The 24,016-nt window shown below is 39.2% G+C and overlaps 1 protein-coding gene across 2 annotated transcripts in view; it reads right to left on the reverse strand.

Annotated features, from left to right (window-relative positions):
* Nucleotides 1-24,016, reverse strand: part of LOC124292109 — a 192,250-nt gene that overhangs the window by 121,885 nt on the left and 46,349 nt on the right. For both annotated transcript variants that reach the window (XM_046729156.1, XM_046729155.1), the window contains exons 2-3: nt 15,519-15,772; nt 10,763-10,851 (exon numbers count right to left, since the gene is read on the reverse strand). In XM_046729156.1, the coding sequence (XP_046585112.1) occupies nt 10,763-10,851; nt 15,519-15,772 (343 nt within the window). The remainder of the gene's footprint in view (nt 1-10,762; nt 10,852-15,518; nt 15,773-24,016) is intronic.

Raw genomic sequence — 24,016 nt, forward strand, 5'->3', positions numbered from 1 at the left:
TTGTGGGTGGGTAGACAGGGCTGTGAGAGGTAGAGATGGGTGGGTGGGCGAGTTCTTGAATATAACTTCCTTTGTAATTACTGCCTTATAATACTCGTATCAGCACATTTCATTTGCCAAAAGTGACCAACCAGAATCAAGCTTGCAAATATTTTCAAATAAAGTAGTCACATGGATGATTTTCATTTGTTGTTTATATGAAAAAATATACAATGACTGAGCAGGGAAATCTGAGAGCACATCTAGGGATGAGATATAGATTAATCTTTTATTTCATTTCATCATGACAGCCTAAATTGTCTTCTGATAATGCAAATGAATGACCCTGGATGCTTATGTTAGACTGAATTGCAGGCAACTGACACAGGTAAACTAAGCCATATACAGAATATTTCTCACCTGAGAGTAACATTTAGAAATGTAAAAATATTGAACGAAACCAGGCTTCATGGCAACATGTGTGCAGCAATACTCAAACACAAATACTCTGACATGTCAGTTTTTAAAAACTCATTGGAAATCTTAATCAGTGACAGAGCTGAATTTTAATCTTAAAATGGGCTTGTAGAACAGAAAAGCCAACGGCAGTAACAATCCGCTAAGACTGAATACACGAAATTGGATTTTGCTACTAAAATTAATAAAATTACATCTGAGCACGAACCCATAAAAAACATGCTTTAGATCGCTAACATTATTTGTGGTCTGTGATTCTGCATTAATGACATGTGTATCAGGTTATAAATGTTACATGAACGCTCAGAGTGTGGCCCTAGACTGACATTAAGAAACAAAGCTATTGCATTTCAAAATAGATATCTACAAATAAAAACATAATCCAGGAGAGTTGGATTAGTTGCTAGTACAGAGAAGAAAGGATGGGTCACAGGGGCGGATACAGGATTTTCGTTTGGGGGGGTGCACCCCAATCCTCGGAACCCTGGGCATAAAACATGTAGTGCATTTGGAACACTCTTGGGGGGGTGCACACCCCCGCACCCCCCCTCTGGATCCGCGCATGGGTCAGCTGACTCGGCTATGAGGTGTAGGGATGGGTAAATACTGACTGACTGAGTTTGGTTTTACGCCGCTTTTAGCAATATTCCAGCAACATCATGGCGGGGGGACACCAGAAATGGGCTTCACACATTGTACCCATATGGTGATTCGAACCCGGGTCTTCGGCGTGACGAGCCAACGCTTTAACCACTAGGCTACCCCATCGCCCCAGGGATGGGTAAATAGACAAGGGTATGAGAGACTGGGATAGGCTGGGTGCACTAGGCTATGAGAAGTATGGATAGGTAGGGATGGGTGGGTCACACAAGCGTTGATGGACTTGGCTTTGTATGGGAGGGATAGGGCGGTGTATTATGAACACCCCTCCTCTCTATACAGGTATTCTTCCTGGAGGTAATGAAGAGATTGGATAAGACATTTGTCAGAAACTGGACTGACCAGTAACTTGACGTGTTGTGAGGCTGAAATCCGACTTGTCCAAGTCGGAATTGCTCAGGACAACACTGGCATCCCCCTTGAGATTGGGACAGGATGTTGGCAGTACACATGGCGACAGTCGCCATCACCAGTGGTGTTTGTATACCTGGATTCTGTCACCTCTATCAACGAGTTAGCAGTAGATTGTATGACAATTAGCCAGGATTCCTTCATAGAGTGGCATATTCCGCAGCCCGAATCTTTTGATGCTGACACTGGTCATCACCTTGAAATTGTGGATGCTGATTAATCTACAAGCAATTCGAACAACAGGGACATTTGGAGGCAGTGATGTATTGCAGCCTGTTATCTGATGGGACTTTTAAAGGCTGGCCTAGTTACAACTTGTTTGTAGTTCCTCTGCAGATCACTGTCATATCGACTCCTTGTTTCATGCAAGATAATCCATCACTGGGGACAGACTTGTAAAAAATACTTATATTACAATAATATGACTCAAGATATTATTAGACTGACTGACTGAGTTTGGTTTTACGCCACTTTTAGCAATATTCCAGCAACATCACGGCAGGGGACACCAGAAATGGGCTTCACACATTGTACCCATGTGGGGATTCGAACCCGGGTCTCTGGCGTGACGAGCCAATGCTTTGACCACTAGGCTACCCCACCGCCCCAGATATTATTAGAAGCACAGGGGTAAAACCCTTGACATGTGATCGAAAGTAGCTGAAAGACACAGTCAACAATATTCAAGCAAAACAATGGTTCAGGGCCCCGTTTCACAAAGCTCCCAAAAGCCTAAGATGTCGTAGGTTTTCTGGTAGCATTTGTACCTCCTATACTGTAACATAGGAGGTACGAATGCTTCGAGAAATCTTACGAGAGCTTTGTGAAACGGGGCCCTGATCTGAATAAAAAAGATGCATTTTTGTCCATTGTATGGAATATTTTAAAGCCCATAGTTTCTGAAATTCCAAGGAAATACAACATTCAATCCAATACAACCCATCTCTTTCACTGTTCCTTCTATCAATGAAACCCACATCACTTCTACAAAGTGATAATATTAGCTTTTAATATTGACATGATTATCATGAACAGGGAAAACCTGGGATTTTTTGCTGACATTTACTGCAGGCCAAATATGAGCAGGTCCAGATAAATCCCAGAAAACATCTTAAAATATCAAATAAAATTCAAAATGATAGAATTATCTTGTATAAAAAACTGCTTAAGCATCATAGGAAAAACATGAAACAGACTGAAGACCAAGAGTTGACAGGTTCAAATATAACCCTAGCCACCTTCCATTACATGAACCGAGTCGCACAAAATAACTCATACCGTAAAGACAAAAAATATTTTCCATATCCCTGAGTTTATATGATGATTATATCATTATCAGTTTTCATGTCTCATGCACTTGGCATATCAAACAGTATGCCAAACACTAGCTAACCAAAATGAAATTTTTGGAAAACATTTTATCCGGTGTATACTGCAGGGTATGTGATACAAAGCATATCACACATATGTATATACAGCACAGGTCTGGCCCCGATTTCTCAAAACAAACTTAAGTTTTTACTCAAATTTCAAACTGAGTTTGACAATTTGAAACAGCTGAATTTTGAACTCAGCTGCATTTTTTAAATAAAAAGGCCCAAAGAACTAGTATTCTATTCACCAAACTCAAATTGTCTACTATGTTTGAGTTCAATATCGATTTCAGTTCATTCTGGGAAATGCGGTTTCTCAAATTTGAGTAAAAATTCGAACTTAAGTCTTAAGTCAAAACTCAGACTTAAGTTTGTTTCGAGAAATCAGGGCCTGGTGTTATCTGACCATCTCCCTGGAGCTGGAGACTGAAGGAGAGATATCGCCTTGTTGAGTGATATGATGACAGGCTGTCCTGGCGTGATATCAACATCATAACTCATACCTAGTGGGTGGCACCGCCTCCACACTGCAACACTGTGGAGATCACAGCAGGGGGACCACGAACCCACAGTTGAGGTGCTGCTTCATTGGCTGAATCATCCAAAACAGGTAGAGGAGACACGATGACAGTTCAAGATAAAAACAGTTTTGAAATTCCTCATGGAAGAATGCTCCAGTCACCTGCTTGACTTTTGTGATATTTGTGGTTGACATATTAGATTAATTTTATCTTGACACATTAACAAATCTACCCCTGTATTACTGGCACTGAGGGAAGAGGCTCTCATTTCTTGGGCAATCATACATTTATGATATGTTTATGGAGGAAGAAGTACCTGTAATACCACTTGACAATATAATATCCAAAATATAAAACTGACTGACTGAGTTTGGTTTTACGCCACTTTTAGCAATATTCCAGCAACATCACGGCAGGGGACACCAGAAATGGGCTTCACACATTGTACCCATGTGGGGATTCGAACCCGGGTCTTCGGCGTGACGAGCCAACGCTTTAACCACTAGGCTACCCCACCGCCCCAAAATATACAAAACACATCTTGATGCAAAAAAGCCACACAACATAACCTAGTGAACATCATGAGAAAAGGTTGTTTTACACAAATTCCAGCAACTTTCAAACATATTATTTCACTTCATCCCCTAAAATAATGACATTATCAACATGTTACCATATCTAAAATTTCAACCTATGACATGTATATATTTAACAGAATTGTCATTTTCCTGTTTTCTCTTCGGTGGCTTGTGTTTACAAGTATGCATGTATTGAAATTTTTTACCATTTGAATATTACATCTGTTCTATCACAGAATGTTTCCTGCAATAAGTAAGATCTTATCTCATGAGGGCATTGGGAACATAATATGAGCATGCGCCAATACCCATTTTGGAAATCAAATCAGTCTGTGCTGTTAAGAGTCAGCACAACAAGTAGGGTTCCTATTGACAACTTGAAGATCATACAGGCATATACTAACAGCTCCAAAAGTCAATACAAAACTAGGACAACAGGTATAACAATGTTCCAACAGAAGGCACAGTCATTAAGAGGTGAGCGAAACCTCTGTGTATAGTGTTAAAGATAAGGAAGAACCATCCCCTCTCACTCATCATAACACCTATCAGTGATATACTGCTGGTGCATTAATCATATATCCCATATATCACACTGACAGACTTCAGATAACCAAAGATGTTTGGATGACATCTTCAAACAGTAGCCTCCTCTCCAATCAAACATATATCATCACTTCATAACATCCGTCAACTACAGTTTACACCACAATGAGGGTCATAAGGGCTGATAACACTCGTATCGACCATGTCTGCACCCCTCGTCTCAATCACACCTTATCTCCTGTTATATGTAATCTTACTTGGCAGGCCATTAAATGGTGTTATTGAATTCTTTCTCATAAAAAGCCACACATTGCATAACGTGAATATTGTCAACGTTTTTCCTTTTTTCGCAGAAACATATCCACCAATGAGAGATGTCTGGACACTTCAGAGTGGAGATGATTCAAGATGGCCGCCAGTCCGTCTGTCAAAGGTGGCATGTTTAGCAGATAAGCCTGCTTGTATACTCCAAGTGAGACATGTCATGTCTCAGGGGCGCTCACAAATCATTGGCTGCCATATCATGCAGGCAAGGGTGTAGGGGAAGGGGGACGAACCAGCCCTCAGATGTAGCCACACAGCACAACACATCTTTCTCTTCATTAATGGCTAGTTCAAAGCTATCATGAATCCACAATCTCCGACAAGAACCAGAGTGGTACGAGCACTATTGGTTCATCTGGTGGTTCTTACCAAAGGGCCTGGGACAGATTGCACTCTCGGACTCTCTCACAATATCCTTACTCCATATTAAACTTTCTTTACTGTCTGTCAATCGGTTCCAAATAAAGAATTCAATAAGCGGTCTAGCCTTCTCTATCAATCTCACTGGTCATTATTGAAAGGAAGCTTCGAGATCTGTGACAAGCTGCTATGGTTATTGCACTTGTTTGGAACATTTTCCACACAATTACCATGTAACAGAAAGGAGAAAAAGTCAACAACCTTCTCCTTGTTTGAACTTTTCATGTAAGTCTAAAGAAGGAGAAAGATGAAAGCCTGTTGCTGGACACATTCTACAGGTTTTCTGTTCAATCAAGATGATCCTTCCGTGCCAGCTTTCTAATTCAATATCTGAGAAAACTAAATTTTGTTTTAGAGGTAACTTTATGATCCAGAATCTTCTAAGATTTCTAAAATCAACTATCATGTCGGAACATCAGGCCCTGATTTCGCTAAACAGACTTAAATCTGAGTTTTCACTCACATTTGAGAAAACATGGCATTTCCAGGAATACACTGGAATAGATATTAAACAAATTTCTTGTACCATCCCATTATAAGTGTCTTGTAAAATAAATTGAACGGAATCGTCAATAAACAGATTCTTGAACAGACAACGGTACATGAATCTGTATAAAAATGTCATATACACAAAATCAAAGAAGTTGTAATTCAAAACAGTCAGTATTAATTTTCTGTATTATCAAGTTGGGACGGCTACAAATTGAAAAATATCTGCACAATCTATTCTATTCTATACATCATTTTATTAATAATACACAATTTAATTTTTCACCTAATAATTTGCTTATAAAAAAGGATTTACTGAGGCCCCATCCTCTCCAGCTATCATCTATCACATTAAGAGGAAACAATCAACTGCAATTGGCTTGACAGCAAAGATGTTAAGTGAAAAAATATTCAATGAAAGTTTCATCGTTATCTTAATCAAAGTGTCAACCTCAGTGTACTTCCTGTGGTATCCTGTATCTCAGTGTATGTAGCAAAGGTCTGAGCAAGCACTTGCCACTACCTTCATGGCAGTAATTGGCCCACCTACAGAAATACCTGATAAGATTGTGAAAGTTTTATGACTTAATTAAACACTTTTAAAGGCATGGATAGGATTAGATGATATCCATCTTCCCGTGGTAAGGGGTTGACTGAATATGAAGTCCAGTTTCTACCCTTGATGAGCTAGGCTGACATTTAGTGGTTCAACTGTATACCAGTGGCTATCACAACTTTTATCCATTACATGTCCTTCCAAAAGACCATTCACATTTCACCTCTCATAACACTTTGCTTCAATGCACATAATCAAATCACCTGAGCACCTTGATTATAAACATGAAAAGATTTGGAAAATATTAACTACCATCCAGTTGATTGTACTCTGCAAATCCTGCAATTGTTTTATTACATGTTTTGGACTGAACTTCATACAAATAATTAATTCAGCCAAATATAACTGCATAATTCCAGCCTACTTCAGCAAGGTGAAAACTAAGCTTTTGTAGTCACTTAACTCTCTTGCCTTGGGAGGGGTGGTGGGGTAGCCTAGTGGTTAAGGCGTTCGCTCGTCACGCCGAAGACCCGGGTTCGATTCCCCACATGGGTACAATGTGTTAAGCCCATTTCTGGTTTCCCCCGCCGTGATATTGCTTGAATATTGCTAAAAGCGGCGTAAAACCAAACTCACTCACTCACTCTTGCCTTGGGAAGATTAATAATAAACTAACAAAAGACTCACATCATTTTGTGAAAATATCAGCATATCCTAAATAACCTAATCTTAATCTTACTTATAAATATGGGAGTCATGCCTTGGACCCCATATTCCAGTCTTGGACCCCTATGTTCATGCAGCTGACATCAATATTGTCATAGAGTCTCCATAAATGTAGGAAGTGTATTCAAAACGTAATGTAAATTGGACAATCTAAAGTGTCACCTATTTTTGTTATAATACGATCTATCTGCAATTGTCCGTCCATAATTTTAACATTAAAGTAAACAAAAGTCATCTGAAGATGGCAAATCACCTAGGATAACATCAGTACCTGGATTCAGGGTATGTTCACACTACATTTACTTTGTTGCCATTAAAACAGAATCAAACATAAAGTTTGAATACATCGCTTTCCATACTTCATCATTTTATTGTATTATTTGTCTTCACAAGTGTGACCTGTGAAGGTCCGGGTTAGATTGCACCTTCAGTAACCCATGCGTGTCGTATGAGGTGACTAACGGGACTGGGTGGTCAGGCTCGCTGGCTTGGTTGACACGTCATCGGTTCCCAATTGCACAGAACGATGCTCATGTTGTTGATCAGTGGATTGTCTGGTCCAGACTCGATTATTTACAGACCGCCGCCATATAGCTGGAATATTGCTGAATGTGGCGTAAAACTAAACTCACTCACTCTTCACATGTGCACCATAAGGGTGTTACAATATTTATGCCTTGGATCCCCTTAGATCCTCACAATCATGCCTTGGATCCCCTTAGATCCTCACAATCATGTCTTGGACCCTGATAGACCCCAATATTGATGTTGAGGACCTCCATATTCATGTGTGAAACCCCCTTATACATGTACTGGACCTTTAAAATGCATTGCAGAGAGTCCCCTGTTTTTCAATACAGAAAGACCCTGACAAATCCCATAATTGTGTGTTAAGCTTACACTCATTACATAGTTAGATTACTAGGAGATACAAATGTTGCCTTCATCATTAGCGGTTTGTAAATTGTTCCCATAAGTGGCCTTTGCCTCATAATCGATTCAAGAACCTTGCTGTGAAAAAACCTGCAGATTGAAGTGATAAATGTTTCATGATTGCCATATGCCTGCACAGCTAAACCCTGGAACACATGTATTAGACAAATGTCTTCCTGTGGAATCAAAGAGAGGTCACTGTTCTGCTGCCTCATGACTTGATACCAAACATTTTACAAGTTATCTCACATTTGTTTTGGGTCAAATATGCATCTACTGTATTTCAGGGCTCCAGATATTTTTTCATGATCAGGAGTACGTACTCCTTATTTTTTCAACATAGGAGTACTGGAAAACAATAAGAGTACATTTAGGGTACTGAATGGAATTTAATGGAGTATCAGTAATCTTGTGTTTCGTTTCATATAAGCACCACAACATTGCTACTCTTGTGTAAACAGGTCAATAAACAATAACACAATACTTTTTCAGATAAATACGTATGTAAATGATTCCAAGACTGCACACCACTGCTGTGGTGCGTATCTGCTACGTTTTCTAAATTATTTCATATCGTATCATGCTTATTTGATATCCGTACATACGCCGATATGGCCCTTATCTGGAGCCCTGGTATTTTTTTAGTATAGCGCATACTATTTTAAAAAAGGGGGGGAGTGCATTATATAAATTTCGATGTGTTCAGCCGAGTGCACAATCAGTACCGTGAGCACGAAACACCATATGTTTTGTTTGTCTTGTTTTGTTGTGTGTTTTTTTTGTGTGTGTTTTTTTTTGCTCTTTTTTCTTTCTTTCCTTTTTTTTTTTGGGGGGGGGGGGATCTTTTGTTGTTGTTGTGACAGTGATCAGTATATCAGTGACTGATGATGTGAGCTACAATCTGGGCCACGGGGGTATGATGACACCCCATCAACCGAGTTCATGCTGCTGATCATTGATTCCTATAGCTATAAATCGCTTATCGGACTAACAGGGTGACATCAAGAGTAGTCTTCAGAGCATTGTGTAGCAGTGACCTCCTGTAGTGTCTCCATAAGGTCACGCAGCTGCAGCTTATTCTCAAGACTGAAATAGATCTTCCAACCTTTCAGACTTAATGCAAATCAAATAACACAAGAAATTAACATTCTCCCCGTCAAGAACTTCATGCTCTCTCAGGTCTTAAATGACCATTTTATGAGAAAAATAATTCCACAGAATTTTTTGCCCCGCACAGTTCTATGCAAGGCCAGCAATATAATCCAGTACTTTTTTTCAATCTCCGACCCAATTATGTCCATCCTTGGTGTACATCCCTCAACCTCCAATTAATTCTGTCATGCGGCAAATATCAGCTTCACGTAGACATTTAGCAAGCAACCCGCAGTGAGCCAGAAAGCAAACTACCCTCATTACGACAACTGTGCAGACAAAAGTGGGGGAAAATCATCACTTGTTGATTGATTTAACTACAATTACCTCCCTTAACACAAGATGGACTCTTCACAAGTGAGGCAGAATCTTTTATGGAAAAGAACCGATTAAAAATAGCATGAAAATAATACCCTTGTGCACCTTATAGATTTGTAAGGGCGATCCATATTTACGAAAGGTGTATCTGATTGAATTGGGCCAGAATGTCAGTTTCAATATTCAAAGCAATTAAAGTAGTACTGGAGCATTTGCTACAGTGGATAATGACCTTGACAGTGGCGGTAGTGATATCGGTAGTCGCTGAGTGTAGAATGACTCATATCAACATAATGCCGTTGTCTCTGTCTTGTACTCGGAAGTGGCAGAACAGGTAAAAGCCCCCTGAATGTTTTGTTAATTCTTGCTTTCACGAAAATTTAAACTGACCTACTAGAATGAGTGAGGCTGTTGGGTTTAAAGCTGCTTTGAATAATATGTCAACTACATCATCCTATCAGATTTGGAGAAAATATATATTTAAATGGAGACCCACACTTAATTTCAACTGTGGCACCATTCAAGACACCGTAAGTTGGACATAATGTATAATTTACACGACGGTCTACTTTTTCAAAACCAGTAAACTGCTGTGATGGATTTGAAACATTGTAGGGAGGTCCAAAAGGGCTTATTGCCTAATCAAGGTTATTGTATTTACATAGCAACACAAATGTGCGGGGTCTTTCCGTACAGTCCAGCCTTAAAGTTTTGGAGTGACTGCAAGCTCACTGAGATACCATGCCCAATTTTTACCTTGGATACCCAGCCTGATACACTTGACACATCCTGAGCCAAGCATGATTTATACCCTTATGTCAACCACCAGGCAGGGGAACAACAAGTACCATCTCTTAATGTCTTCTTGTATGACCCATCCAGGGGATCAAACCACTGAACTCCTCCAAGCCAGACACTGTATCCACTGGACCACCAAGACATTTAAGGTCTTATGCAGTACCTCTGTACAGAATACCAACATCATAGGTGAGGTGAAATTGGGTTTTACGTCGTACTGGAGAAGTTTCGCTTATATGACGACATGCATGCGTGTGTATGTGCGGCTGCTTGTACTTGCCCAGACTGAAGCTGGTTTTATAGTGCTAGCCACTGAGATACACCAACATGACAGAAAGTGGGAAGGATCTTGTGTAGGCCACTAATCCAAATGGTTGGCAACCAATCAAGAAATCCATTCGAGAAGATCTTGAAATCTGACATCAAAGGCATGTCTTTAAAGCGTATTGCATTTATGTAGTCCATTAAACATCCTTGTTCTAAGCAAGATTTTGTACCTACCTGAAATGGACGGTTAAAAACTGGCCTGATGAGTATATTGTTCCAGGTAGAATATTCCCACACAACCCCGCGTTGCCTCCTGCCTCCTCCTGTAACAAACACAATGTTCAAACCAATAAATGTCACCTTCAGAAACTAGGAGTAAGTGTATGCCACAATTAGCAATATATAAGTGACATAAAACATAAGTCATCTATTTAAATATGACTTGACATGTTACAAGAATAAATTTTGTGTATCAGGCCAAATAAAAAAATTATTGTGGTTCCGATTACAGCTCTTTAAAATTTAGGGTAGGTAGGTAGGTTTTTTTTATTTTTACATTTTTTTTTTAAAATAAGTACAAACTAATAACACATTTATCAATGTGTAATTGTTTATTTAATCAAGCTTGCCGCCATCATGTCGACTTTCTCTATCAGAATCACCGATGTCCGTCAGTGCCGGGGAAAAACGCTTATTTTATATATACCGCTTAAAAAAAACTAGAACTAAAGGGTCGGTCAGGTAATCGGAACCACAACATTTTTTTTAAGCCTCAAGGAAAAATAAAAACTATCCTTATCAAAAGTGGAGCAGTATACAACAGTGTAAAACTGGGTCCGATTAGGCAGTGGGATCATGCTGCAAAGTGTCATCCTTATCAAGCAACATGTTACATCCTAGCCATGTGACAGTTGGTATCCTAGCCATGTGACAGTTGGTATCCTAGCCATGTGACAGTTGGTATCCTAGCCATGTGACAGTTGGTATCCTAGCCATGTGACTAGTTGGTATCCTAGCCATGTGACAGTTGGTATCCTAGCCATGTGACAGTTGGTATCCTAGCCATGTGACAGTTGGTATCCTAGCCATGTGACAGTTGGTATCCTAGCCATGTGACAGTTGGTATCCTAGCCATGTGACAGTTGGTATCCCTTAATGTGACAGTTGGTATCCTAGCCATGTGACAGTTGGTATCCTGTAGTTGGTATCATGTCCCAGCCATGTGACAGTTGGTATCCTAGTCATGTGACCGTTGGTATCCTAGCCATGTGACAGTTGGTATCCTTATCATGTGACAGTTGGTATCCTAGCCATGTGACAGTTGGTATCCTTATCATGTGACAGTTGGTATCCTAGTCATGTAATGAGTGGTTTCCTGCATGTTATACTCTAATCATGAAACAAATCACTTCCAAGTCATGTGACGAGTGGATTCCTGAGAGTTGTGTTCTAATCATGTGACAAGTTTCCTGAAAGTTCAAATGGTATATATCATCTTGTGACACAGAGGCCTTCCTAGAAATGCTAACTAGTCATGTGACAAGCAGTTTCTTAGTTATATGACAATTGGCATTTTTGTCACATAATGATCTGCTATCCTTGTCATGAGACACAGTGAATAAAATCCACGGGCCAAAAATGTTCTTGTCATGTGACCAGGTGCTCCATTATTAATCCTCTATCAATGCAACACCATCAGGCAACAGCTGAGACAACATTCAACAATCATCGAACAATTACTGAACAATCATCGCTATCAACACTCACAGATTGCCAAAGGAGACAACTGTGTTTAATAACCTGTGAGAACATTTAATCATTTACCAACTAAATAATTAGCCATTTAACCACACTGGCCTACCAATAGAAAGGAATGGCTAGGTTAAGGGTCCTCGGCAAGATCTTTGAAAAAGCTATTTCCCCATGCATACACTGAAGCTAATTTCAATCTGTATGCTTCCTAAAAAGGTTGGGTAACAATCAAGTCCCCAGCCTTTCGATTTTAATGTTTATTGCAAGTTTTTTAAATCCAGTTTGTTAAACTTCACATGACGATAATCACCATATTGCATGCAAAACCAACAAATCTTCCCCAACCTCGGGTCATTATCATGATTACAGGTGTAAGACTACGACAGCTTGACTGGGACTTCAGCTATGATATAAAGCCTGCATTCTACATGCCTGACAAAGGGGCAGGTGGCCTGAACGAGTGTAGTTACATGCTGTCTACAGTGTACCCTCCACAAGGCCTCTCCACACAATACAGTGCACCATGCCGTACATGCTTGTTACCCCTCCTAGGCTCTCTGTAGCTCAATACCTCGTTGACAAAAAGAAAATGCAAGGCTCACTTTGACAACATTAAATCTTTACGCAGCCCTTCCTCTTAGTTTATAATTGCCGAGGATATTGTCCTGGTCGAGGGGGTGTTCCGAAAGGGTCCGACTCTCGTGAAAACATTAGCGAAGCATTTACAAACATTCCCGTCCTGTTGTACAAGCACTGTTGTATGAGTAAACACGCCAACAACAATCCCACTCATACTTGGAAGATTTTATGGCAAAATAAAAGTGAGTTATACAACCTTCTCTTTCAGTGTTGCTAAGTAGCCAAAATAAACTGGCTGGATGAGATTCTCTTTCCACAGTGTACAACTGTGTTCCAGACTCCACCAAATCGATCATTTTTATTACAGTCCAACTAATGTTCTACTAATGAGGCAAGGGCAGGGGAGTTTGAGAATAATGGAAAAGTGTGACCAACCGTACGCACTAGAGCTGATAGGTTAAGATCTTTTCCTGATAAGTGTCATCCCCACTGCAAGGGATCTGAGATTGAGTGCTCCAACTGAACACACACAAAGGATTCGCGATTGAGTTAAATTAGTTGCGTGAGCCCGCCCAAGCTAATAGATCACCCTCCAAACATTGAAGTGTCCAACTTACTATCTACAAGTTAATGCTTCTCTCATAAAACGTAATCATTTTTCTGGTTGAGTAACGTAAGCTGGTTTTGCAAATCTCAGGGGAGAGACAATTTAGCAGCATCCGTGGCTTGCATCATGTAAGATTCATGGCATATGCAGCAAAGTAATGGCAAAACAGAGTGTGGCATGTACCTGATAAATTGTACCGGTACCCAAGTAGATTATCCCAGCAGGCCTAGATGAGGTGTGTCAGCCACACACTGATGTGTTAATATCTAATGTGCAGTTATACAGTCAGATAAAGAACTGAATAGAGATACAGTCGTCTGAAGACATAACTGTGTACAAGTGTGTATGACTGTACAACTGTGTTGACCGTATACAGCTGTGTATGACTATACATAGAGATCATTACACGAGCAAGTGTGTCATACGACTTATAAGAAACTTGCACAAAATTATGTATTGTCCTCGCTCTCGCTCGGGCAATATATAATTTTGCACGAGTTTGATATAAGTCGTATGACACACTTGATTTCTATGTATAGTCAGTCATACACAGCTGTATACGGTCAACACAGTCGTACAATCATACATCATTATCCTCTTATTCATGTACATTTGTGCAGTGAAACACTGTAAGCTAGTGTGACGGCCCTGTTCATTGACATCAAATTCAACTGTTCAATGACATCACAGACGATGAAATACAGAAACAATGGTTGCTAGGCAAAAGTGATACGTGCACATGTGCACACATGATATATATGACACTAGTTATGTTTCCCGAAAAGGGTAATAAAACTGCATATCAATGTACAACTGTGTATGACTGAATACATCTGTGTATAAGTGAATACAACTGTGTTGACCAAATACAACTGTGTTGACCATATACAACTGTGTTGACCATATATAGGTGCATATGACTATACAACTGTGCAGGACTGAATACAACGGTGTATAAGTGAATACAACTGTGTTGACCATATACAACTGTGTTGACCATATACAACTGTGTTGACCATATACAACTGTGTTGACCAAATACAACTGTGTTGACCATATACAACTGTGTTGACCATATACAACTGTGTTGACCATATACAACTGTGTTGACCATATACAACTGTGTTGACCATATACAACTGTGTTGACCAAATACAACTGTGTTGACCATATACAACTGTGTTGACCATATACAACTGTGTTGACCAAATACAACTGTGTTGACCATATATAGGTGCATTTGACTATACAACTGCGCAGGACTGAATACAACTGTGTATAAGTGAATACAACTGTGTTGACCATATACAACTGTGTACGACTGCATACAAGTGTACATGACTACACAACTACATATAACTCTGCGATATTATATGAATGCATACAACTATAGTTGACTTTAAATACCTGTGTATAACTATACAACAGTATATAACGATACAACTATATATATAATGCATACAACTGTATTACTATACATGACTGCAAACAACTGGGTAGAACTTGTGAACAGTGTGTGACTACGTATGACAAACTGAAGACCAACAGACTACCAGGGGCCCGTTTCACAAAGCTCTTTCTACTGTAAGATCTGGGACGCTTTTCTAATGCTACGAAAAAGTTACGTAGATCTTAGGCTTACGAGAGCTTTGTGAAACGGGGCCCAGGTATGTAAGTATACAGGCAGGGATCCAGATAATTTTTCATCATCAGGACTATGTACTCCTTATTTTTTAAATATAGGAGTACTGGAAAATCTTAAGAGTACATTTAGAGTACTGAATGGAGTTTAATGGGGTATGTGATCTTGTGTTTCGTTTCATATATGCGTCACAACATTGCTTCTCTTGTGCAAACAGGTAAAAAACCAATAAAACAATACTTTTTTCATATAAATACGTCTTTAAATGATTCTAAGACACCATTGCTGTGGTGCGTATCTGCTACGTTTTCTAAATTATTTCCTATCGTATTGTGCATATTTATCATCCGTACATGATACGCCAATATGGCCCTTATCTGGAGCCCTGTACAGGTGGAAGTCATACTCACCATTGCCCTTGTGTAGATGTCACTATCATCGTATATATACAGAGCATCATTGCAAATCCCATTTTCCGTCCTGTCTGGTATATCCAATTCAATGATCCGGAGCATTAACTTCCAGTCATCATTTTCAGCTATAAAAGTCATACGGCACTCCAGATTAATGCCGTAACTATTTTTGTCCCCTACTATTGTGTGTGAATATACAGTAGCACCTCCTAAATGCTTCCGGTCCCCACAGTCCGCACCATCCATGTAATCTGGAAACAGAACAAAATATTATGAAATAAATGATGAATGGTATGCCTTGCTGCAGGCAAATATGATTCAACTATTAGGTGGTCTGTATCAAGACGTTTGCACAGGTTACCTTACACGTCATGATGTTATGATATAATAGGGTGTCAAGATACGCCAATGAGGGGGGTGAGTGAGTGAATTTAGTTTTTCGCCACATTCAGCAATATTCCAGCTATATGGCGGTGGTCTGTGGTCCCAGGCAGTGGTCTGGGAACCGTTGACATATGTCAACCAAGTCAGCGAGCCTGACCACCCAATCCCGTTAGTCGCCTCTTACGACAAGCATGGGTTACTGAAGATCAATTCTAACCCCGACCTTCACGGGTAGATACGCCAAAATGTTAATACGTATTGTGAAAAAGGCACAATACAATACATATATATCACAAGAGTCAATTTGCTCCATTTCTCATATTTAACAAGCTAAGTATACATCATCAAGAAATACATCTATATGAATATACATAGTATGTAAATCTGTTCACATCCTTTACAGTGTTAAGTCTTATTACAGTATGCTTATAATTGACCTGGCCATTTTGCCCCAAACTATCCATTACAGATTATAATGAAGAGGTTGTCAAGCAGTTTGTTAATTTGCATGAATCTTGGTTTGTTTAAATAGTTTTACGCTAACAGACCTAACTCTTTTTCTCAAGATAGGCAATAAGGTAATGGTAAGTAGTTTCAGATCAAATTTGTGCACAATATATTTCATTTTTGTGGAACATCAATTAAAAAAGTAAAACACTAACTTGTCAAGGGTAGGAATATCATTTATTGTGTTTAGAATACATTCACTCTCTCAGTGACGTCTGTTCAACAAAGGAGCAATTATGAACCCCAGAAAAAGAACAACAGTGAACCACCCATCCTGTTAAGGGAGCAAGGATCTAACTCAACAAGGAGACAAGGATCCAACTGGGAACCCATTAAAGGATCAATCATTCACTCCATAAGGGATCAAGGATCCATCCCATCAAGGAGGCAATGTTCCACTACTTCAGAGGAACAATGATCCACCTCAATATAGGGAACAATGATCCACCTCAATATAGGGAACAATGATCCACCTCAATATAGGGAACAATGATCCAACCAAACAAAACAGCAATGATCCACCCAAACAAAACGGCAATGCTCCACCCCAACAAAGTGGCCATAATCCACCCCATCAAGGAGGCAATGATCCACCTCATAAGGAGAACAATGATCCACCCAAACAAAACAGCAATGATCCACCCAAACAAAACGGCAATGCTCCACCCCATCAAAGTGGCCATAATCCACCCCATCAAGGAGGCTATAATCCACCTCATAAGGAGAACAATGATCCACCCAAACAAAACAGCAATGCTCCACCCAAACAAAACGGCAATGCTCCACCCAAACAAAACGGCAATGCTCCACCCCATCAAAGTGGCCATAATCCACCCCATCAGGGGACACAAGTATACAAGGCCACACCAATACATCTGTGGCACAGGTGAATCTGCCTAAGGTATTCCTCCTTCAATTTCTATCCACTACAGATTGCTGTATTCACTCTTTCCCAAAATGCCTCACCTGAGACACTTGGCATCAATTCAGACATCACTTCCTGTGGGAGGGGCTGCAGAATGCCAAATAGTGAAAAAACTTGTCTCCTCTTTTGACCAGCCGAAAGATATGACAAACTGTTTTCAAAATGAAATAACACTCCTTCCTTGCCACCTTAGGCAACAAAACACACGTCATCCCACAACTATCATGTACACATTCATGAACTGTCAACAAACACTTTCATTATTCTGTCAAAAATAGCCAACAACCAAGCGCAAACATGTCATGTAACATTCTTATTATGCTGAACAGCATAAAAATAGGTTCAAGTAGGAGAGAAACTCACGAAGTCAATCACTGGATTGTCTGGTGTAGACTCCATTATTTACAGAGTGCCGTCACACAGCAGCAATATTGCTGAGTGCAACCGACAAACAAACAACTCTACTTCATTACCCTCAGTTTCTTGGCGACATCATTAGGTTGTATAAACAGTCCTGTCACAGTAGCAAGAACAACTCGGTGTACAAAACTAGTCCCCAACTGTCATGTTTCTGTCATGCTTCAGAACTACTGACGATTATCCATACTTGAATCACCCAAAAGCACAAGATTTTTGTCCCTCAAGCTGGCTGGTTGATTCCGGATCAATTCCATGCCTCCAAAATGTCAAGATTCAAGAGCCAATACAACAAGAAGAGTCATGCTGAGGTCAATTAACAGCCAGTTTACAGCAAGAATGTCAACAGAAAATTGAATTCTTAGTGAAAAATCCCTTCAGAAATATGCATAACAAAAATGACAAGCTTAAAACAAATAATAAATTTATCATCCAAAACTGTGTTCCACAGGAGATATTGCTTGTGTGAAATCAAACAATATCTCCTAGGAGATATCATTTTGACAGTGGATTCAGTACAATGCCCTGACAATGCTATGACGTCATGAACTTAATGACGTCACAATGCTATGACATCGCTGCACTGCAAGTCTAATAGCAGAAGCGTGTTCAGAGATGTACATTTTTCACTGAAAAGCAAGCCTCGGATATCTGTAACTTTATCAACTCGTGTTGATATATTTGATATCAAAAGACACTCGGGTTAGATTCTCTATATATCAAATAAACAATCATTCCCTACATGTTCTAAAATTAAAAACACGTGAAGGTCCGGGTTAGAATATTGGCCTTCAGAAACTAACGAGATCAGGTGGTCAGGCTCGCTGACTTGGTTGAAACATGTCATCAGTTCCCATAGATCGATGCTCATGCTGTTGATCACAGGATTGTCTGGTCCAGACTTGATTATTTACAGACCGCCGCCATATAGCTGGAATATTGCTGAGTGCGGCGTAAAACTAAACTTACTCGCTCACTCTAAAATTAAAATGATAATAAACAACTTTTGCTTTAAAGAAAATAGTTTCAGCAAGAAAGAATCTGTCATGACATTTGGCCATCATGAGTCATACACACACCAGGAGGATTCCAAGATAGAATATACCCCAGGGGTGGAAAAAACCCATTGCTCGATGCCCGAGTCTAGTGTTTTTTTCTGTTGGGCAAGCAAATTTGTATATCACACTGTACCGGTGTCCAGTTGTCTTTCCAATATTAATTATGTTGTTTATTTAAAAAATCAACAAGAAAACGGCCGGTATAGTGGAAAATTATCAGGGCAAGTGATTTTACATGTGCCACTGTATCGGAGTACACTAGCAATTTTAAAGTTATTTCCACCCCTGTACCCATAGCAACCAAAGCTTGTCATATAAGCTGACTAAATGTGGTCAGGCAGTGATTTAATCAATTTTGCTCATGATATCAATCACTTGCTTCTCTGGCTTACTCAATTATTTACAGGCAGCCTTCATATACACGGATAACTGATAAGTGCGGTGTTGAACAGGAAACAAATAACAAACAAATAAACATTCCAACCTGTTACGAGTATGGTCTAGTAACTCATGTATGAGATCATACATCACTACAACAGCAGAGAACTGAGCGCAGAAAAATGTTATCGATACCCCATGTTATCAAGGCTTCTATTGTAAAGTGTAAACAATCGCCAAATAAATATTTCAGCTGTGCCTCATGAGAGTTCTAAAAGGAAACAGGCAAGTCATAAGTCTTTGCTTTCATACATGGTAATGTATTATGAATTACCAGCAAAGCACAGGGGAAGCATGAAAATGTCAGTGCGGTTACGTAGAATGATTGTGCTGGTGACTTCACATATATCATAATTCACTACTGACATGATAACCAGGACTCAGAAATACAATTTGTATGAAAATAGCTTGAACAAGAAAAAGGTCATTGATACACCAAATTCCTAAATAAATATATATATATATCCATATATATACGTGCACCAAGTGGGACAGAAAATACAATTTAAATTTCAAACATTTATGTCTGAAGGGATATGATGTCATTTTAATGTGATATTACACAAATAATCATACACATTTTTTAATTGAGTGTTTCAGCTGCCATAGAATTTGTTTAGAGGAGTTAACTCAAGGAATTCAGATGTCCATATATTCATGTATCCACACAATATTTGAGGAAGCGCAAATCTCTGGATAAACATGGTTCTCTTACATTTCCTGTACTCATGAATAAGACAGTGTGTAAGTGAGTGAGTTTAGTTTTACGCTGCACTCAGCAATATTCAAGCTATATGGCAGCAGTCTGTAAATAATCAAGTCTGGACCAGACAATCCAGTGATCAACAGCATGAGCATCGATCTGCACAAACGGGAACCGATGACATGTGTCAACCAAGTCAGCGAGCCTGATCACCCGATCCCATTAGTCGCCATGAATAAGACTGTTAGGAACTCGGCTTCATCATACATAGCAAGCGAGCAAGTTTAGTTTTACACCGCTTAATAAGACAGAGATAAGGACAGCGGACCATATAGTACACAAAATTAGGAATTCCACAGAGAGGAGAGGCCTATCTTTTTAGAAAAAACTGAAATACCTACAACTGAGAAGAGAGCACACTGGTTGATAACTTAAAATCGTTGATATAACTGTTATGGCCATCAATAAATGGGATAATAATTTATTATTACTCACTGTTTAATAAATCTACACTGTTACTACACATTGTGTAATAACATTGCGTGATGCCGGACGTATGACGTCATAACAGTGTACAGTTATGACATCAGAACGTTAATACCTCTGTCACAATGGTATCTCTCACTGCCAAGCTCTTTCTGCAGTGCTAAAGCCCTAAATAAAGCAAGTCTAAATTTCCTCAATCTCTGGGTTTCTCCTTTTCAATTTAAATAGGCTTGTTTGTTACTATCAAAATTATATATATTCAGAAACTAAGCATTAGTCTATCAGACAAAGTATGTGACGATTTAACCTTCACAGCTAAATACCAAATAAATACTACTAAACTAGCAAGATACATCAGAAAGAACCAAACCCAGCTCTTACAAAGTAAAACTTAACACAAGGTGTCAGGGTTGCGTTTCAAAATGAGCTATTTCCGGGAGCATTTCAAGAAACAAGGCTCCATGAACACGATCCATCTAGAATAGAAGAATTGATAACCAATCAACAGGCAGAACAAGGATGTTCTGCCACTCATCTACGCTGGGGGCAACCGTATCACCTTGCTGCAATCTGGTTTACTCACTTACCAATGGTGTTTTAGAATAAACTGATTGTGAGCTCTTCCATCTGGTGTTCATTCATGGCAACAATGAGCGAGGATGGAGTCACGTAAACCCCAGATAGTACACGGTAAAGGATGTTAACAGCTTTACACACTTGTCACAGAGGACTTGTTTTTTTCTAGATAACTTGTTTATGGGTTCAAACAGTAACATAAACCTGATTTTTCACCTATATTCAGTGCATGACATTTACAAGCTGTTAGATGGCATACTCTCCTCTTCACACCGAAATTGCACTGATTTTTTGTTGTTTCATTTTTAACCAATGAATTTCAAAGTAATGGTGCTTCAGTATACAATATACCTTCCCATCAGTTAGCGATTTTCATTTTATGCCAATAACAGCACATGTTAAACTGTTTCCAAACAGGTTGGAAATAATCAAAACTAGGTCAGACAAACCAATGGTTGACAGTATAAGCAACAATTCATCAGAGCACCAAGAAGAATGTCACCTATTTTGAGTGACAGATCCTATTCAAGTCTGCTCTGACAACTACTGACTAGGTGGGATCCTTCTTCATCTTCTTAGCTATAGGCAACAGCAACATCATTCAGAATCATTGGGAATGTTATAAAAAAGACATGCAGTAATTATACACCTCTGAAACTTGGGATTCTTTGCACTTATCAGCAAACACCTAAGTACCCTTGGCACACAATGGGGACATTACTGCCAAAAGTTTGTATCTTTTAGACAACACTTAAATCCCCGATCAATGGATGATTACAACATGTACCACTGAGACACTGCATTTTGCAGCATAGCTGTCTGTTGGAGCCCCGAGTCAAACCAGCAGCTCTCCGTTCTCCCTGGAGGTAACTGGTGTATAACTGTCTTATCAACCTCTGTTATCCTACAGAAGATATGTGATAAATAGACTTCTATAAGCAGACCCAGGAACATGGTCCTGTTTGGGTGTTATCTTAATGAATTGATTGATTACTCCAACACTTATCAAGAGAACAAGCTGTTACAAAAGAATTTGCTGGACTTCTACCAGTGAGAACCTAAGGCTAGGATATGCAAGTAGGTCAGACTTCTATTCATTCCAAGAACCTTGAAATCGGTTGGGAATTCTTGGAACTAGGAAAATCCTAATGGCCGTTCCTCTTGTGTAGTAACTGTGATATATCTCTGGCTTCTGAATAGACCAAATAACAATGGGGGCAGGTCTCCATCCAATCTTGTAAATGGACATAGTAACAAGAATGAAGCATCTCCTTAACTCAGTCATTAGGCAGACAGTTTCTATCTTTCTTCGGAAAACAGTATATACAACAAAATGTTGAATGGAATGCAGTATTACAGTAAAATATTGTTTAGAAAACAGTATATACAGCAAAATTGTTGTCAGAAAAAATGCATATACCGTCACATATGTTTTAGGGAGATAGTATACCAGAGTATCTGACAATGAACATATAATTTTGATTTTGTAAGGGTTTTTTTTAAATTATGCTCTCAGAAATACTCAAGCTATAAGACAGTACAGTGTACACATTAAAGTGAGTCAGTGATTGATATTATGAAGAACACAGCAAGTGTCCAAATCTGTAAAATCAATACATAGAGTTGCCCCTTGTGGCAAGTGTAAGTTGCTTGGGATCAATTCTAACTCAGTTACCAAGAGCTGTTTAACTGTACGAGTTACAGTACAAGCAATAATCTATAACAATAGCAGAATAATGAAAATAATTTTCTATAATACCAATGTTCTACAACATCAGAGCACAAATATCATGTCTTGTGTTTAAATTTTTAAAACCTCTTTTTCCTGAATCCATTCTGCATTGAAGACACAGAGACAATTACAGCATAAAGATTTCTTTACATATCCTCAGGAAGTTGAACAATGAAGTCATATTACAGACTACCACTGCTAGATGCTACAAACTACAGGAAGGTATTGTTCCCGCACCCCATGTGAAAACCAAATACACATGATACATTGACAACATCCTAACAATCCCAAAACTCTTGTTTTTCTCCCTTCTCTCTTTCTGAAGCAAATGGACTAGAACATGGGATTACGTTTCTCTCATAATATTTCCAAAGAGGTTTTTTTCTGGAGAGGCAAGGAGGCTGGCAGATGGTAGTTAGGCTGACATTGTGTAACAGCTAAGTAGTACTGCTTGTTCTAATACCACTGATGTAGCCCGGTGTTGATTTGGGGTGACAAGCCGTTCTCCAGATCGGCACACCAGGGGCCACGCTTTCCACTTACGACACAATAAATTCATTGCTTTTTTTTAGAAACTTGATGCATTTTTTCCAAAAGATCTTTTCCGGAGGTAGTGAAAAACAGATGTAGTTGAATGTGAAGAATATTAAGAATATTGTATCAGGTATTCCTAATCGTGTGAGGCTAAATCCATCTCATCACCAGGACATCACAGAAGTGAAAATGTTTCATTTGAAGCTATTTCAAGTGTCACTCACATCAATGACACGGTCAAACCAAAATATTTTTTTGAACAATTTGGTCTTTGATGATGTGAATCAGGGGTGAAGTGAGTGAGAGTGGGTGGGTAGATGGATGACTGGTTGAGTGTTTGAGTGGTTGAGTTAGTGAGCGTGGTTTTAACACCTCTTGGAACACCATTCCAGTTATATTACAACGTGTCAACATGTGAGAGAACCGCATGAAGTGATGCAGGTCTCGGATACTGGTGAAAGCAACAAGCACATCTATGGTTAGTGTTGGGAATCGGAAACCAAATCTACTATCGATTATTGGAGGATTGTGGTGAACGATTATCGATTATAATTGAAATATATACATTTTTAATGTAATCACCAATTTTAAGGATTTTCCCCACTTTTTTCTAATTAATGGTTTTTTTAATAACTAATGCAGTCATGCAATGAAATGCACGCATGCAAGAAAGACACTGGAATTGTAATTAAACAATAAAAGTGGTTCAAATTTTACAATGTGCATAGCTTTATA

The sequence above is a fragment of the Haliotis rubra genome, unplaced genomic scaffold (genome assembly GCF_003918875.1).
Source record: "Haliotis rubra isolate DU_JTF1 unplaced genomic scaffold, ASM391887v1 Scf507, whole genome shotgun sequence".
In the NCBI taxonomy this organism is placed as follows: domain Eukaryota; kingdom Metazoa; phylum Mollusca; class Gastropoda; order Lepetellida; family Haliotidae; genus Haliotis; species Haliotis rubra.